The sequence below is a fragment of the Neopsephotus bourkii genome, unplaced genomic scaffold (genome assembly GCF_033783945.1).
Source record: "Neopsephotus bourkii isolate Nb327-2 ecotype Australia unplaced genomic scaffold, CSIRO-AGI_Nbou_v1 NB_1181, whole genome shotgun sequence".
Lineage (NCBI taxonomy): Eukaryota > Metazoa > Chordata > Aves > Psittaciformes > Psittacidae > Neopsephotus > Neopsephotus bourkii.
In genome coordinates, this window is record NW_026901666.1 from 2,749,225 (window position 1) to 2,767,751 (window position 18,527).

An 18,527-nucleotide genomic window follows, 5' to 3' on the forward strand; every position below is an offset into this window, starting at 1 on the left:
GCTGCTCGATATCCTCTTGCTCGGGCGCGCCCCGCCTCCCCGCGCTCCCCATTGGCGCAGCCCCGGCCCGCGCTCCGCCATCTTAACCCGAGACGGGCTCAATCAGTTCGCGGCATCATGAGTGCTCCCGCCGCCGGCTCCAGCCTGCAGCCGCTGCTGGAGACCCTGGAGGACCCCGCCGCCCCGCTGGGGGAGCTCACCGACGCGCACCTCACGATCGTCAAGTGAGTGCGGGCCGAGGATGCTGCCTCACGGCCGCGGGGACAGTGTGGGGGGTGCGGGGAGGCCCGCGCCGCGTGAGAGCGCCGCGGCCGCCCCTGTGGAAGAGCGCTCGGGGGCGTGCAGGTCTGGCCTGGCGAGTTCTGTCCGCCTGGGTCGGGGCAAGGGGAGGGGTGAGCCCCCGGTAGCCGCTGCGGAGCGGTAATAGGGGGGCGAGCTCTGCGTGGATGTGCATTCCGGGGGTTGAGGCGTGCTGTGGGGCCGCTGGGAGAGATCTCGGGCATCGTGCGGGCCTAGAGAGGGAAAAGGCGCGGGAGAGAGGGAGGAAGGGACCGACGGAGTCCTTTTGGAGGCTGCACATCCTAAAGTCTCTCCTCAGGTTTCCTGGGGTGACTGCTGAGGTGGATAAAGGAACGTTAGGAAGCAATAGCATTTTTTCTAACTGCAAAAAGTCTTTTATCTTATCTTCGTGATTTGAAAGGTTAGCGGATTTGGTTTTTTTTTTTTTTGGTTGGGTTTTGGGGTTTTTTTGCTTGTTTGTTTTTGTTGTTTTTTTTTTTTTTATTATAGTGGCTTCTTTTAACTGCATTTCTTTTAGGAAGATGCTGCTTAACCATGAGGTTCTGCTTTTACCTGGATCTCTCAGATGTGTGTTTGCAGAGGCATTATCTCTTTCCCTCAGTTATCACCTTTGAGGTTCTGTCTTTCAGCCTTGTGATGCTTAAAGCTGTAACCAGTTAAATCTGTCAGTGATGCTGAGGAAGCTACAAGATTTTACAGGTTTCTAGTAATAACTGACCAAAAAAAGTCCCAACTTAAAGACAGTGTTAGGCAATAGCAGATTTCTCATGTTATGTTCTGGATGATTACACTTAATACAGGTGTTCTGTTATGTGACACTGGTAGCTAACATTTTGTAGGGTAAGTATAGCATTTCTGTATGGATGTTCTTCAAATACATGGAAAGTCATCAGTGTGAGTTGTCAAACCAGAATTTTCTTGGAGTGGGGAGCTTGCATTCTAGAACTGCATTTGAGGAGCATGCTTTTGAAGCTCATCTATTTCTGTGGAAAGTTTGTCTAATTTTCAGCAGTCATGTCAAGTTTGCATATTAACTTTTAATGTTTTCTATAGAGATTGCCAGAAAAATGGAAGCCCTTAGTGTTTTGATTTTTCTTTTGGGTTTTTTTTTTCTGCATACTTTATAAGCACAAAATGGGTCATTAATCACTAGGACACGTACTTTATCAGTATTTTACTGATATGTCAGAGTAAACTGCGAGGTGACTTGACATTCTTGCTCTTTAACTTCTTTGGTGTTGTGTTTTAGTTTTCTGAAGAAAGAAATGGTTCTATATTGGCTAATGAATTGTTTGCTAGAAATGTAAAGTTATGTCAATTATAACATGCTTAATCTGTGGATATTGCTTGTTTTCCCTTCTGTTTCTTCAAGTCGCTTGACTGGTGCGGAAGGCAAACGATTCACTGCAGATGTCAGAAAACACTTTCCTCAACTCTGCACAGTGTTTAAGGTATGCCTTTTCCATTTCATTTTCTGTGTTTCACTGTAGAACTGAAGAGATGTTTAGGTGGTCAACGTCAGTGGCCGTTGTAAGATTTGAGGTTCAGTTAGTTTAATACTTCAAGCTAGTGACATAGCAGTAAGGGTTTGTCAGCAAAATGTATCTTCCATTACTGTGGAAGAAGTAAAATATAGGGTCTTTGGTATATTCAGGCAATGTTAAGCAATTAAATCTGATCATCTAGCCAGAAAAGACAGTGTGTTCTGTTTGTCTTTAGAAACACTGGGAATTTAGAATATGTCAGATTCTTTTGAAGCTTCATGTAAAGACTGTTCTTTGCCATTTTTTTTCCCCCTTCTGTTTTAGATGTTTATGGACAATTAAGAGTGTCAAGTGATAATACACAACAAGCACAAAAGAACTTTGTTTAGAACTTACTTCAGTAAAGATGTTTAAATTACAGAGAGCAAAAGTGTCTTCAGCACCTCAAAATGGTTTTATTGATTTGAAGTATATGTGATCAGGAAGGGGTTCCTGCATGGGTGCATTTTTCAAGTGTTTACTTTTGCTAGCTCTCATTTTACTAAGCAGAAGTGTTGTAATACCATACTATATTTCACAGTTACTTCTATAAACTGAGGCTTTATGTATATGTTTTGATTTTCAGGCACACATTTCTAGTCAACATGTAGAGCTAAGTAGTGCGGCGTTGCAGGCGTTAGGATTCTGCGTTTTTAATTCGAGTGTTACATCTGAATTATCTGGTAAGGAAATGAACTTCAGTGTGGGTGCTGATTATGTATATATCAGGAGTTCTTTGTTTTTGTTAGCATGTACTTAAACTTTGACGAAATTCACAGCTCCCATGTGGTGCAGTGGTTTTGTCTCTAGCATGAGCAGTGTGGTCAGTTCACTAATAGCACCTTTTACAAAGAAATAGTATTTTTTTTCATGCTGTTACGCTAATACTGTTTTGCTGCCTTCTAGTTTCATGAAATACTTTGGTTAGATACTGTAATTCTGTGGAATTAGTAATCAAAAAATTGTACAGGTGGAATAACACATTTAGCATTTGGGGATGGTCAGTAGTGTTTTTCAGTGTTTTTGAGATTTTTACCTTGCAATTCCTGGTTCTTAAATCATAGAATGGTTTTGATTAGAAGGGACCTTTCCTATTATGCAAAATTTAGCCTGATTTCCGATGAGGATGAAACAGCTAAAATAATTTCCGTATGGTCCCTTTCCCATAACTTCTAATATTTTTTTTAACCAGTTGATAAATTGCAGTCAGTTTTCTTAGAGAAGGTCAGGCTTCAGAATTAAGTTCTGAAACAGGGCTTTCCTCTTGGTTGAGGAAAGGAGTGTATGTGAGCTTATGTTTGTTTGGTAATGAGATTATTTACCCACAAAGCCCGAATTTGTAAAAAAAATTAGGCTTAATAGTTTTGAGTCTTAAATGAATACACAATTTTTCCGTGTGTCTTCCTAGCTGAACGTAAGGCCTGTGTTAAACCCAATTGTTATGTGTGTAATGAACTCACCATTACCTCAATTATGGCTTTACCACCATCTTTATTAAAGCCTCTTGTAGACCCTAAAATGAATTTATTTATGTCAGTATAGCAGTGAAATTGGCCAAAAGGCTGCTTAAAGTTACTGGAAGTCCAAGAAGTTTCAAATAATTAAAATACTTAATCTTTAACTCTAGAGGTTTGGGTGAAATTATCATTGAGTTTTATGGTTTTGTGGTTTCTTCTATAGGTAACACAGATGTACTACATTAATGGTATCTGTATATTAATACATATTTAGCTTTTTCACTAGTTTATGTTGGGAGAAACTGAAAAAAAGTAATGTTTTACATCATGAAATCACGTCCATTGGGACTTCTAGTTGAATGGATCTTTTAGTAACATTAACTGAGGAAAAAATGAGCTGAAACTTGCTAAGAAGCTGATTGAAACTGCATGAACAGAATCTGAGTGCTGTGCATTCTGCTTTCAGCAACCGAAATGCAAGACTTGCTTTCAGTAGTGAACAGTGTTGCTGTAAAAACTTCAGACAAAAACACTCGCACTCGGGCGCTTTGGGTGATCTCTAAGCAGACGTTTCCTTCTGAAATTGTTAAAAAGGAGGTAAGTTTATTCAGTTTGGGGTTGGCTTTTGGTTTGGTTCTGGTTTTGTTGTTTGTTTGGGGGTTTTTTGTTATTTTTTTGGTGGCCTGATTTCCTAGGCAGGTGAGTCTTGTGCATTCTCTTGGTCACTCTCTACTAAGTAGCTTTTGAATCTGAAGGTAATTTTCTGTCAAATTTATGCCAAATGTAGAGCCTAGGTTCTTGGAAAAATAAGGGCAGCTGCAGAGGAGAAAGAACTAAGGAATTACTGCTTCTCCCAAGGGAGAAACTGCAATGTGAGCAATTCTGTTAGATACCAGTGAAGCAGCATGGGGGAGAAAAATGTTGTGAATATTCCAGTTTTGTGGCAGTTCTAACCTTAAAACTAAACCTACTATAATCCAAACACAGGGTACAATCCTGGGAAATGAAATTTTATAATTCTAGCTCCTCATGGAAATCCTAATGTATTTATGTGCTGAATCTAATGTTCTTATTTCCTCAGGTGCCCAGTATTATTTCTACCCTGGAAACGATACTTACTAAGGGAGATGTACAATCTATGGTGGTTGAATACGAAGCACTTAATGTTGTTATACGGTATGTGCACTGCAATATTAAATTGTTGAAATAGATACCTAGGGTTTTCTTGAAAACTATCAGTACAAAATCTTAGTGGCACAAGTATACTAAAGGCAATTGTTTTAAGTACTCTTGCATTTGCTCAGTATGTTTAAGATTCTTCCTACAGTGTTGTCCTGGTTTTGGCTGCGTTAATTTTCTTCTCAGTACCTGGTACAGTGCTGTGTTTTGGATTTAGGATGAGAATAATGTTGGTGACACTGTTGTTTTAGGTGTTGCTAAGCAGAGTTTACACTAAGTCAAGGACTTTTCAGCTTCTTGTGCCACACCACCAGCAAGGAGCCTGGGAACAGGGGGGAGGTCATGTTTTAACCCCAGCCAGCAATGCAGCCATGTGCTCACTCCCCCAGTGGGATGCAGGAGAGAACCAGAGGGGTGAAAGAACACTTCTAGGTTGAGACAAAGACAGCTTAGTAAGAAAAGAAAAAGCTGCACATGCATGTAAACAAACCAGGGAATTCATTGGCCCCTTACCATGGTCAGGCAGGTGTTCAGCTGTCTCCAGGAGATTAGGGCTACATCGCATGTAATGGTGACTTGGGAAGACAAATGGCACCACTCCAGAAACCTGCCCTTTCTCCTTCCCCCAGCTTTACATGCTGGCATTGACATCGTCCGGTCTAGGCTATCCCTTGTGTCGGTCAAGGTCAGCTGTCCAGACTGTGTCGCCATCCACCCTGTCCCAACTCCTTGTGTACCCCCAGCCTACTTGCTGGTGGGGTGTTGTGAGAAGCAAAAAGGCCTTATTTCTGTGTAAGCGCTGCTTGTAAGGCTTGTCCTCCATTGGATCAGGCTGTAGTAATTCCTGTAACATGCAACTTGGATGATGGATTATAACAATTTAAAGGTATTTCCATTACAGTTTCCAACCCTGGTCGCTTTGTGCCAGGTTGTAGGGTTTAACACTGCAATGAACTCCTCATCTTGCTCTTCCCTTGGCTAGCAAAGAGGGGTTCCTGCTATAGTAATTCCTGTAACATGCAACTGAAGCCCCAGGTTACAACAGTGTAAATTTATTTCCATTGCAGTCTCAACCTCTGGTCCCTTTCGGCCAAACAATTGGGTTTAACTTTGCAGTGGACTGCTGCCTTTATCCCTACTCCAGCTTGGATTTATCCACAGACTGCAGTCCCTTAGGGGTGTACCTGCTCCACGTGGAGCCTGATCTATGAGCCAGTCTTTCCAGAGATATACCTGTTGTGGCATAGACTTAATCATGGCATAGTTGCTTTGAGGTGCACCAGCCTCTAGTGGCTTTCTCCATGGGCTGCAATGCTTTCAGAGATACACCTGCTCCAGTGTGGCTTTACAACAGCAACCATCTCTTCAGGAGTGACCCTGCTCCACTATGGCCTCACCCATGACTGCAGTCCTTCCAGGAGTGTACCTGCTCTGCTGTGGCTTTATCCGTGGCCATACATTTTGAGGTGCTTCAGCAGCACAACTTTGTGCACAGCCACTGATGCTCCAAGGTGTACCTGCTGCAGCATGGGCTTGTCCATGGGCCACAGCCCCTTCAGAGGTATACCTGCTGAAGATGCTTTGAGATGTCCTGTTCCCCTCTGGGCTTGTCCACAGATCACAGTCCCTTTGGCTCTAGTTCACACTGGAGTTCCAGCCTGTCCAGTACAGCAGCATAGAAACAGCAGTGATGCCCTGGCCATCTGCCAGCCCAGGTGCATTGCCACTGTTGTTACCAAAACATTTCAAGGCACAACAGTCATATGATCAGCAGTATATTGGAAGTAAAACGCAGCCACTAACAAGCACTAGACTGTCCTATACAGTGAGGCAAGCAAGACCCAAGGCAAGCACAGATGCATATCAATCAATAGCTAAACAATAATAAAAGCTGTACATTTGAAATAGCACATTCCAGTCAAAACTTGTTATTGTGAATGGTGTCAAAAAGGATTGTGGTGGATTAACCCCTGATACCAAGCACTGTGAAGCTGCTATCTTGCTTTCTCTCGGTGTGGGGAAGAGAATGGGGAAAAAAGGGGGGAAAGAGGAGAAAACCAAGAAAAACAACTGATGCACAAAGCAATTGCTCACTGACCAATGCCCAGCCTGTTCAGAAGCAGTGATCAATTCCCTCTGACCAACTTCACACACCACCACCCCCAGTTTGTATACCAAGCATGATGGTCTATGGTATCGAATACCCCTTTGGCTAGTTGGAGTCAGCTATTCTCTGCTGCCTCCTGGCTTCTTGTGCCCCAACTTCCTGGCAGGGCATGAGAGACTGAAAAGTCCTTGATCAGGGTAAGTGCTGTGTAGCAACAACTAAAACATGGGTGTTATCAGCATTATTTTGAAACCAAAGCCAAAACACATCACCGCACCAGCTACTAGGAAATAAGTTAACTCTATTCTAGCCAAAATCAGGACAGGAGTGCACAAGAAGTTGGGAGGGGGCACAGCTGGGGCAGCTGACCCCAGCTGGCCAAGGGGATATCCTATAGCATAGGCATCCTGCTCACTATGCAAACTGGGGGAAAAGCTGGGTGGGGGCTGCTGCTCAGGGACAGGCTGGACATCAGTCAGCAGGTGGTGAGCAATTGTATTGAACATCACTTGTTTTCTGTATTCCAGTTCTTTTATCATCATCATTCACTTCCTTTTCTGTGCTGTTAGACTGTCTTTATCTCTACCTGTGAATTTTACTGTGGGTTTTTTTTCCCTATTTCCCCCATCCCACCGGGGGTGGGAGAGTGAACAAGCGGCTGTGTGGTGTTTAACTTGTGTCTGTGTTACTGTCAGTACAACAGGGTGAAACTGCGTGAACTACTGTTTTTGTTCTTTTGCCAGTGGTTCTTCTGAACAGCTTCATTTGCAGAATATTCCATTAATATGACAGTTGATTCTGATGCAGAAAGTAGTCAATATTCAAATAAACTTGCATTGTTTTAATTTTTCATGGCTTGTTAAGAATTCTTTCTGAAGTCTCGTGTGCTTCACAAGTCATGTTCTTACGTTTAGCTTTTTTTTTCATAACATAATGAGAAATTCTCATTATATGGGTTCTTATTTTAAAATGACTCCTTGGTGCTTTACAAATTTTACTGCAGTGTGTCTATAATACTGTTGAGATTACTGTTTAAATTCCATAGGTGACAATTTTAGGACCAACACCAAGACTGCATTATTTTGGTCAGCAGCACTAGAATAAGCAATTTTGTCTTTGCTTCATATTAATTTATTAGTAAATAGCTTGTTATTTATTTTGTATTGAGTTTGAACTACAAATCCATTTTACAGTAAAATAGTTAAAGCAGTAATTGTTTCTTTGCTCACTTTATCTCTAATACATTGGTTTTCTGCAGCAGAGAATTTGAATATTTTACGTAGTATTTAGCAACTTCTTGCATCTGACTAATTGTACACCCGTACTTCTTTTGCAAACCTGAAATGCAAGTAGACATTTATTTCTGGAAAATTACACATCTTATTAAATTGTTTAATTACTGTATATATACATGACCATATGTGGTTATTGAAAAGTATGTAGTTTTATCTGAAAATAAACATACTGGGTCTCAGGCTGGTTGACAGCAGTGGCAGGACAGTACTTTTGTTCACAAGTTAGGCTGATGACGATACAATGTTTTTTTAAGAACTGCTTGTCCTCTGGCTTTAATAAAATCACCCAAAAGGCAGCAGTTTTCCTTAGTACAGCTGTAGTGAGGGATTTGACATACCTGTGCCAAAGAGAGGACACTTGGCAAAATTTAATGACTTCTGGAGACAAGCTGGTTACTACAGGCTGGTTTGAATATAAGACGCGTCCTCCTGTTTGAGTCTTGCTGGCATGTGTGGGATAGTGTGTATGTCTGTCAGACTGTGCTCCAACAGCTCCATAATAGCAGGATAAGCACTGAACATTTGACTAACGTACACTGAGTCTGTGCAAACCTGTGCTGCTGCAGGATTTCAGTTGTTTTTCCAAAGCAGGTACATACTCTTTTCAGCATGCATGGCCTGTGGGAACTGCTCTGTACTGCTAAGAACATACAAGGGATGGTTAATATGCAAACCTAGTGCTTGGTCAGTGATAAGGAAAGGATAGTATGTTCTTTTCAGGCTCTCAGTTCAGCTCGTTTACCTAAAAAGCTGTGATAGAATATGTCAGTCTATTCTGCTTTTAGAGAAGTTTGTCTGAAGTAACACTTCAACTTTGCAGTTTTAAGTGAGCTGTCAAAATACAATTGCTTAGAAACAAAAAGAATTGTTTAGCATGGTTTCCTGTAAATTGTATGTTGAATTAGAATGTTTATTGGTGATACCAAGGTTATTTTTGCATGTCTGAGCTGTATATCTGTTGGAGATTCGTAATACCCATATTTGCTTTTTGGATCTAGTTTAATGGAGCAAACTCCAGCCCAGATGGGAGAAGAGGCTGTGAGGTGGGCAAAACTGATCATTCCCCTGGTTGTCCATTCAGCTCATAAGGTGCAGTTACGAGGTGCCACTGCCCTGGAGATGGGCATGCCGTTGCTCCTCCAGAAACAGCAGGAGGTGGCAACTGTCACTGAGCACCTCATGACCACAGTAAGTAGGAATGCTCTGCCTTTTTTTCTAGGGGTGACAGCAGTAGTAATTGGGTTGTTGATTGCTTGGGGTGTTTTAAATTTTATTAAAAGGTAATGGGAGACAGGCACTGTAGGCCTGAACAAAGATGGAGGCAAGAAAGGCACCAAGTATGTCAGCACTTTCCATGTCCATTAGAAGATTCCCAACCCTATTTAACAACAGTGCACTTGGTCTTTTTGATGAAGCTTTTCATGTTCCCCTTCACTTTTCAGAACTGTAGCCTTACTTATTTTACCTTATTCACTGTGGAAGTTAAGTATGCTTACAAAAAAACCCAAAAGCCAGGTGGGTTGTAGGGTCACAGTGTGTTTAGACTTAGAGAGACTACAAGTATTTGAGGAAATGGATTTTGATTTTGCCACTGCAAGAATAATTAAAACCATCTATAAGTTTTAACTGAAAAGGTAATCAGATGGTAGCAGCATTTGACTGATTTACCAGCAAATCCTATGTGGTACAGAATTAAACAGTGATTTAGCAAGAGCGTTGTTCCAGATTGGTTGGGTTTCCGGAAGTTGGTATGAGTATGATTTTTTTCAAATAATTGAATATGTTTCTTATAGAAATTATGTTTCTTTCTGTCTGCAGAAATTAATTTCAGAACTTCATAAACTCTTTTCTACAAAAAATGAGACGTATGTTTTAAAATTATGGCCACTGTTTGTCAGATTACTTGGAAAGGTAAGCAGAAAAGCAGTAGGTTCTGCAATCATGAGGCATTAGGGAGGGAATTTTTGACAGCACATTATCTTAATTCTGAACATCTTTATCTTCAGACTCTGCATCGTAGTGGCAGTTTTATCAACTCATTGCTGCAATTGGAGGAACTTGGATTTCGTAGTGGCTCACCAGTGGTAAAGAAAATAGCCTTCATTGCATGGAAGAGTCTAATAGATAATTTTGCTCTCAATCCAGGTAGATTGAAAAAGTTAACCTGAATCATTTTGACTGCAGTCACTTTACATAACTGGAAGAAAATATTCTGTCTAGTAGTGGTTGATACCATGGCACGTACCACTGGATATACACATAGTATATGGGTGGTGTATACATAGTGATGTAAATATGCATATATATACACACACACACACATATAGTGGTATATACTGTGTGTAGATGCCTAAGTTAAATTCAAGTTGGACTTTTGTCGTTTTATTCTAAGGAAAAAGGGCAGTTCAATCAGTAGTTCTCATTTGTTTCTGCTATGAGAAATGAATAGAATAAAATTAACAAACATTCCTTATGTAATTCTTTAATTGGTCCAACCAGCAAAAACAGAGAATAAAACATTCTGTAGATCTTACTTTGGACTATGTGGGTTAATTGGAGAAGAACAATGCTTCAGGATTCTACATGCGTTAAACAAAGTTCCTCTAAAAGTGTAACTGAGACATGGACAAGTCTTTAAAAACACACAATATTTATTTTTTGATTGTTTCTCCTTACTGCATGTCCTGAAAAAGCTTAATGTGGACATTTCTTAGTTTAGCTGAATTTAACCAAAATTGTAATTTAAATTTGTTTCTTATCTGTTCATTTATTTTGATCATTGTTTCTCATAAATTAGTTAACAAAGGACTTGATTCTATCAGAAGATAAAAATCTTTGGCACAACTGGAGTTCATTATGCCTGCTCCAGTAAGGCTGGTTTTTCTTTTACTGTGTCAAACAGGACTCTGAGATAGCAAGCAGGAGTGAATTTCCTTCTGTTTATGTTGGTATGCAGTAGATTTCATTTCAGTCTCGGTATCGGAGACTTGCTATCTCCAGGGTTGTTCTAGGTAACAGAGCAGTAAAATAGTCTGAAAGGTTGATGAATTTACTATTATTTTAGTTTTATAAATTGCCCTTAATTGAATTTTAAGCTAAAATATGTTAGGAAAAAACTAATGGTTTAAAAAAATTTCCTCTTGTTCTGTGGTTTAATTATTTATGTTGCTTAAAAGTATGTTTTTCTTGCTCTTCAAGATATATTGTGCAGTGCTAAAAGGCTGAAATTGCTAATGCAGCCACTGAGCTCGATCCATGTGAGAACAGAGGCTTTGGCCCTCACAAAGTTGGAGGTCTGGTGGTATTTACTCATGAGGCTGGGACCTCAGCTGCCTGCCAACTTTGAACAGGTAATACAACTGAAAATAGTCACAGCTTAATCAGCCTGTGTGGAAGGTGTGAAGCTACATCCCCTCTTTGTTACCGTAACTTACTCTGTGCCTGCTTTCTCCTTCTCTTGTTTATTATTAAAATAAAACTCTTAAGTAACCAAATCTGACCTTTGAATTAGTGTGTTACGTGTAGCACAAGCGCTTGGACTATATGTGAAATCTTTTTAAAGCCCCAAAAGATTTGAGACATACATGAATGTTGTGTGAGCATCTGAGGGAAAATCTCCAGTGAGTGCAGAATTCTAGTAAACATAAGCACAGTATAGAAGGACTGCTTTGTCCTTTCACCGGGCAAGTGTATGCTTTGGAAAGTCTGACACAGGAAAACATGCTGAAAATGCCACAAAACATTTAGGAAAATGCATATAGAGAGAAAAATGATGCAGGTGTTTCATTGCTACTCACATTATTGCTGGAATATACATAATGTTTTTATTGGGTTTCTGAATATCATTAAATTAAACTTCAGGGAGGAAGTAAAGAAAAAACAATCTTACCTTTTTAATTATGGTACAGTCAGATCTTTCTAGCATGAGTTTTTGTTTCATCTAGCCATTTCTAATTCACGTATCACTATGCATATCTTATACAGCATCTTTAAAATGTTAATAAGTGCCCAGAAAGTCTGGAACACTGATGCTGTAAACAGCAGTACAGTCTACGTGATGCTTGAAACCTATGGTTCTTTGTGGCTTATGGCTTGTATGTGGCATACCTGTTTTCACTGAGGAGGCTTGATGTCTTTGCAGGTTTGTGTACCATTAATCCAAAGTACTTTAAGTCTGGATTCTTCTCCTACATTGCAAGGAGCTCCCTCACGTGTACCAGGCAACCAGAGTTTAGTCTCTGCAACCCCTGTACAGAAATCAGGTATTAAAATACAGACCTGCTTCTGACGCTGTTCCAGGTGCTGAAAGCAGTCTGCTCTGGTTAACACCTTTATGCTTTTTCTTTTGCAGTGAAACAGTAATTTTTTCCGTATGCTTGTTGGAGAGCTCAGTGGTAGTGATATATATTGGTTAAAATTAGGCTGCTGTAGTCAGTATTTCAGTTTATAAAATTGTGCTAATCAAATCATGTTGAGGACCAGTTTTCATGTCCTGAATTATGTTCTTCTGCAAAGGAGCTTTGGTTTGAAATGTAGCTTTTCATGTATTCGTGTGCTGTTTATTGATGCCATTATCATTTCTATAGTATTCTTAGTTTCTGCCTGATTAGTAACCCAGTACACAATACAATTACAGTGCATCAGTAATTTGGGCACTTGAAAGACACGTGAAATCACATCTGCTTGAGCTTTACATCTTAATGCCTGAGATAAGGAATGGCCTCTTTTCCTCTCTGTGTGGAAAACCCAGAATTCACAGCTTGTGTAGACTGCTGTAGCAGTCTACACATACTCTGTACACTGAAGCCTCAGTTATGTTGTGGAAGTGTCCTGGATTTGTAGCTCTTTATTTGTTCCCTTTCTTAACAAAAAAAAAGCTCATCTTAGTTCTGTGAGATTGTAACTCAGGTCATAACCAGACCTATTAGACTTGGGTTCAGTGTAAAAGTTTCTGCTCTTTCATAGCAGTGGAGTAACTATGTAACCTGTGTATAGCATAGCTTGTGTCTTGCTCTGCAACCACAGTTTATGTGGAGACTTGTGTCACCAAAATGAAGTTTGGCGTCTAGGACTGTGCAGTCTTTGGAAGATGTTTGTACTTCCAAAATGCATGGTTATGACTGTGATGTTAAACCTTACTTCAGTGGAGCTCATGCTAGGTTTCTGGCTGGCTTTTAGAGATCCCTTTTAGCCAGTGCTACTCCGTGATTTCTTCTTTTCATGTTCATTTGGGCTTTTGGTCTACTGGATCTTTCCTTTTACTCGATTGCAGGTGAAACGCAAGACATTGTTATTTCTCTTCACCCATATAGGTCCGTACCCGTTCGCAAGTCCAGCCACACCAAGGATGAACTTGAACTCTAGCACAGCAGGACTGGTGGTGATTCCTTCCATTCAGCTTTTAGGAATCGAAATGCTGCTTCACTTCCTGATGGGACCAGAAGTTTTAGACTTTGCTAAGCAAAACAAACTTGTGCTTAGTTTAGGTATATGAGTTACATTTCTTTTTGAAGTACTTTCACATGATCTGAAACCTCCAGTTTTGCTGCATTTAAAGATAGCTACTAGAATGAAATTATTTAAACATTTAAAAATGTCAGTTGTCATCTGTAATACTAGAAGTTGGGTTTATGTTAAATGCTGTAAGTGGGCACAGATCCTTCATTAGTTTTAAGGCCTGTCTTACCAGTAGACTGCAAAATAGAAGAGTTATGGAATGTGTTGGTTTTTTTTTTTGTTCTCCTAGAGCCTCTCCAGTATCCGCTGATCGGTAGCCCTTCTTTTTTTTGTAAGCATGCCAGCACATTTATCAGCGCAGTTCAGGATGGTTTTATAGCAATTGGAAAAGAAGTTCCTGGTAAGAATTTAGTGGCAAAATTCTCTTTATTTTCGGGAAAATAAAGTGGGTGAGGGAAACACAAGGAGAAATAACCACTTGCTGTAATGCTTTGGTGTTACATTAAATAAAACTGCTCAGACTTGCTTTGAAAGCTTGCATCAGTTTTGGGTTATGTTAAAGTCCGCTGTTTTAACACTTTGTATTTTAACTGCAGTGCTGTTCAATGTTTTTATTACAAATTGAATAAAAATATTATGTTATCTTGTAGATTGTATGCTGAATGTTATATGGAAGGACATAAATGGATATGTGAAAACAGCCATTGAATCAGGTAAAAAGTGTACTATTTTGTCATTGCTGACCAGTTAAAAGAGTTGTTCTTTACGATTAGACCTTAAGTAGTGTTTGCTTCATTGCTGTAAAGCTTGGCTGTAGGCTTCATCATCAGTCCTTTCTGAAGCAACAGCTGACACTTTGTGATGCCTACATCTTTGTGTGACAACTACAAAATCATAGTGATGTATTCCAGTGAGGATTATTAGGGAAGGCACGAGAGTGTATGACTGCATGTGCATTGCATGTAGCAGTAAGGAAGGCATTAAAGAACTTGAACTGCTTTTCTTGCTGAAGAAATCTTTCCAGTTCCAAAAAACAACCAAACTTCTCCTCAAGACCTTGGTGTTGACAAATGGAGGCATTCAGTGTATTACTGAAATGAGCATAAAGTCTTTGTTATGTGACTGTTGCTACCTGTTTTAAGTAGATTTTTATACTATGATGTCTTTAAGATGTATAGAAGTTGTTCCCTAATTTAAAAATATGTTCATTGCTCTGTGAAGGCTTTGAAAGTCCAGAAGATTCTTAATAATGAAATCGTTTATATTGAAAGATCTAACTGAAAAGCATAAGAGAAACGGAAGTGCGGTGCTTGGATTGATGCAAAGTTTTGCAACTTTTTTTAGTGTGTTAGTGTTAAGGTTGTTAATGATACGTAGGTGTCACCACTTTACTAATAAAACTTGGGGGCTTTATTTTTATTTAAACCTTGAGGTTTCAGTTATGCTGTTCTGCAGAGCAAGACTTGATATCCAGATCTATCAAGTATTTGTTGTATGTTTACACACAATATTTTTGATCTTACAGGACTTAAAGTTGTAAGTGTCAAAGTGGCCATTGTTTTGGTCTGCTGTAACTGTAAATATGCTTTATTCTAGGAAATAAGAAAGAAAAGCAAGGGTCGGAAATACTGACTATGTTGCTCCAGGCCTTAAAAAACATTGTTAATTCAGATTCTCTTCCTGTGCAGAAAATACTGGTAAGTTGGGTGGATTTGTCTGTTTTTTGAAAGGACAGTTACTGAAATGATGGATTTTTTTCTTATTTTCACTAAAGGAAAGCAGTTGTTACAATTTTGTTTTAATTTGTGGTGTTACTTCCATCCTTTGTGTTATTTAAAGTATTCAAGGCCTCAGTAAAAAAATATTTACGTACATCTCTTTTTTTCCCCCTGCTTAGTCCCTCATTGATATTACTGTTAAGGAGTTGCCTTCAAAAGTACTGGGATCACCAGCTTATCAGATTGCCGATATGGATCTTTTAAATGTAAGTCTGACATCATTCCAGAACTCTGGTCTTTGTATCTGCTGAAAGGTATTAGGATGTCATATTTGCACAAATGCACAGAGCACTTCCTAAATGGTGAGATCCAAATCTTTCAGGAAATCACATTCCGTGTTCCAGAATGCATACTTTGTCTCCAGCCCTCATTTTAGTTGACTAAATTAGCTGTCTGTTACTAAAAGCGGTTATGCTGGAAGTACTGTAATGTCAAAAGGGGATTGCGCACAGTCATGTCATGACAGGTTGCAGATACTTCACAAGGAGACTGCGTCGTCAAACAGTGTAGTACTACTTATATACTGAACACTGACATTTTGGGGCAATATTCTGAAGTCAACAGAATGAAGTACTTAAAGGTAGAACGTGTTGCTCCTCAGGAAAAATTTACCTGCACAGAAGCAAAGCAGAGAATGTCATGCTAGACATCATTATTTCAGAACAAGTTTGGAAGTCATGGTGTGCTAAAGCATTCGCCATGGTCTACTGCAGGAAAAGTAGGGGTACTCATTAGTAGGCAGAAGTACTCTGTCCTACTTTGGTCCTAATGAGCCCTAAGGGGAGGGCTGCCGTGTGTTCTGTGCACTGTGTAGGAAGGGAGGAGCAGATGACAAGAAGTTAGAAAAATTACAAAAAATGAAAAGTAACCTGTGAGAAAAGGCTGAAGTGACACTTTTGTGTTTGTGTTTGGAGTGGCGCAGGCTAAGAAGGAGCGTGTTACCACTTAGGTTTATTAAATATCTAAAAGGCTGTTTAGAGACTTTTAAAATTGGATGATGATGAGCTCTTCTCTTAGTATGTCCACTAGTAGAAGGAAAGCAACTTGTTTACTTTGCAGCAGTAGTAATAAAGCTTTTTAGCCTATGGAAGCAGCTGAACATTTACATTGTTAGCCAGGGAATGCATGGATTTCATGTGGAGGCTTTCAAAAGCAGGTATCTCTGAGAGAAGACTTAAGTGTAACAAGAGTGAGTGCCTCAGCTCTTAAGTGAGTAGTATAAAACTTTGTCTACCAGAACTGGCTTAAGAGCTCAACTCTAAATTGCTCGTAGCTTTTCCCCCTCACAAGTGTTTTATTTGCATTTGGAGACTTTTTCTGACTTGGATACAAGTCAGAATTTCATTAAGGGGTTGAAACTTTAACTGGGGTATTAAATGCGTTTAAATAAATACTTTAACATCAGCAACCGTGAAATACTTGTAATAGATTTTGGGAGCGCTTGTCCAAAGGCTGTCTTGCTGAATCCTCGAAATAATGCAAATCTTGGGTTGCTCCGCCTTGTTCCAGGCATCATCACACACGCTGATAGCATTATGTGCATCTGCCTTACCGTGGTGCCTGTCATTTCAAAGCAGGAATGGCCAAGTACTCCAAAACCCGCAGTCTTTGAAACAGAAGAGTCTTTTGTTTCATTGATAGTGTAATTGGTATTCTGCCAAAGCACCAGGACCTAGCAGAAGCTTCAGGTTTCCAGTTCCACCCCCCCGCCCCCCCTTTTTATTTTGAAGTGTTAGAATTGACGTTTTTTGACAACTTGCAATAATTGTAGGTTTCTGGCTTGGAGTTAAATGTAATATATAGATACATGTGTGAGGCAGTTGTTCCATTTTGATGTATATATTGGTTTGACCTCTTAAATTTCTTTTCCAAGGGAACACCAGCTTTGTTCTTAATTCAGCTGCCTTTTCATAACAACCTCTTGAAATGCTGCGTAACAGATGAAAGGTATGTGGTGGTGGTTGCGTATAATGAGCGTCCAGTAGAGCTTGTAGAAGTTTTTCCTAACTTTAGATAAAAACCTATTTTACCTATTTAACTTCCTTCCCTAGATTCTTTGTAATTCTGGAAACGCTTGTGGGTTATGTTTTGTCTGGGCCTACGTCTCCCCTGGCTTTCAGTGAATCTGTGATCTGCATTATTAATCAGAGTGCAAAGCAAGTGGAAAATAAGGAGCATCTTTGGAGAATGTGGAGTATTGTTGTTAATCCGCTAACTGACTGGATTAATCGGGTATAGTGGCTTTTTGTTCTCTTCCCCACGCCTCAGTAAAATCTCAGGAAAACTGTGCCTGTCTTCTATTTTAATGTATTTTTAGGAATTGCATGTCTTGAAGTGATAGTAACATTAAATAAGCAGCATTTTTTTAAAACATCCCTAACTGGAGTACAAATATTTGCAGCCAGGTAGGATGAAGGGCAATAGTAGTGGTTTAAAGTAGTTTAAAGAGTGATCTCTCTTCAGTACGAAGTCCAGTGTAGTGCTGGGAAGGTTCTCCTTTTTTAGGATGATAAACGTGTGCTTCAAGCCTTCACTCCTTGAAATGCATTTGCTACTACAAAGGTCAGAAGCCTGTCCTCCAGGGCCTTTTAGCTTATAAAAATTAAGAGGCTTGTTTGCTTTATATGAAAATAGAACAAATACAAAGCTGTGACATTTAGGATGTAATTGGAAGAGTGTCTCTTAGATTTCTTGACTGGAAGCATCACTGAAAGCCATATAAACTGTAATATTCATCAGGCTCTGCAGATTACTTACTAGAAGTACCTGAAATATGGGAGTTGTTGAAATCTATCCCTCACTTAGTCACTAGACCTAAAAAACTTAGATTTTATGAAGGAAGTCTTAGGTGATTTAAGTTGCTGTCATCATTTACTGCAACTGAAACAAAAACTGTACAGGACATTTTCTAACTGATTTTTTATTCTTGGAATGAAATTGTTTCAGCATTTAGAAGCAGTGCTTTTTATCTTTCTAATTAAACAGCAGGATCAGCTTCAGCTCTTGAAAGAACTGAGACTAGCTGATTTCAAAATGTCATTGACTGTTGAGCTTGCACAGATCTTATGTACAAAGCAGACATATTTAAAATAGCCTTATTTGTCATTAAGTTTTTGCTAATTAGAAATTCTCTTTGCAGACTAATGAAGTAAACCAGGGGGATGCACTGGAGCACAACTTCAGTGCTGTTTACTGTGCATTGTTGTTACCAGTATCACAGATCTTCCCCACTCAGGGGTTTCCACAGGTAATAGTGAATGCATAATGTCTGTTAGTAGCAGTGTGGGTTTTGTAAAATCTCTGAGTTTACTACCTGATCGTCTCATAGTAGAGTTTGTAACCAATATCTGTATACATTGGACCACTGCTCCAGGGTTGGAGTTCTTGAATTACATCAGTTTTGACAGAAGAAGAAAGCTTCAGGCAAGTTG

At 39.7% G+C, this 18,527-nt stretch overlaps 1 protein-coding gene across 4 annotated transcripts in view; it reads left to right on the forward strand.

The window, feature by feature from the left end:
• Window positions 1–18,527, forward strand: part of RIF1 (replication timing regulatory factor 1) — a 35,417-nt gene continuing 16,890 nt past the window's right edge. For 2 of the 4 annotated variants that reach the window (XM_061363746.1, XM_061363748.1), the window contains exons 1-18: window positions 2–224; window positions 1,673–1,751; window positions 2,410–2,506; window positions 3,747–3,877; window positions 4,362–4,456; window positions 8,860–9,049; window positions 9,680–9,772; window positions 9,868–10,006; window positions 11,060–11,211; window positions 12,003–12,123; window positions 13,174–13,347; window positions 13,608–13,718; window positions 13,969–14,031; window positions 14,915–15,015; window positions 15,216–15,302; window positions 16,970–17,043; window positions 17,148–17,328; window positions 18,236–18,343. In XM_061363746.1, coding sequence (XP_061219730.1) covers window positions 118–224; window positions 1,673–1,751; window positions 2,410–2,506; window positions 3,747–3,877; window positions 4,362–4,456; window positions 8,860–9,049; window positions 9,680–9,772; window positions 9,868–10,006; window positions 11,060–11,211; window positions 12,003–12,123; window positions 13,174–13,347; window positions 13,608–13,718; window positions 13,969–14,031; window positions 14,915–15,015; window positions 15,216–15,302; window positions 16,970–17,043; window positions 17,148–17,328; window positions 18,236–18,343 — 2,103 coding nt within the window. In that variant the 5' untranslated portion in view covers window positions 2–117. Of the gene's footprint in view, window positions 225–1,672; window positions 1,752–2,409; window positions 2,507–3,746; window positions 3,878–4,361; window positions 4,457–8,859; window positions 9,050–9,679; window positions 9,773–9,867; window positions 10,007–11,059; window positions 11,212–12,002; window positions 12,124–13,173; window positions 13,348–13,607; window positions 13,719–13,968; window positions 14,032–14,914; window positions 15,016–15,215; window positions 15,303–16,969; window positions 17,044–17,147; window positions 17,329–18,235; window positions 18,344–18,527 lie in introns of those variants that run through there. The other 2 variants (XM_061363747.1, XM_061363749.1) reach the window with 2 other exon arrangements.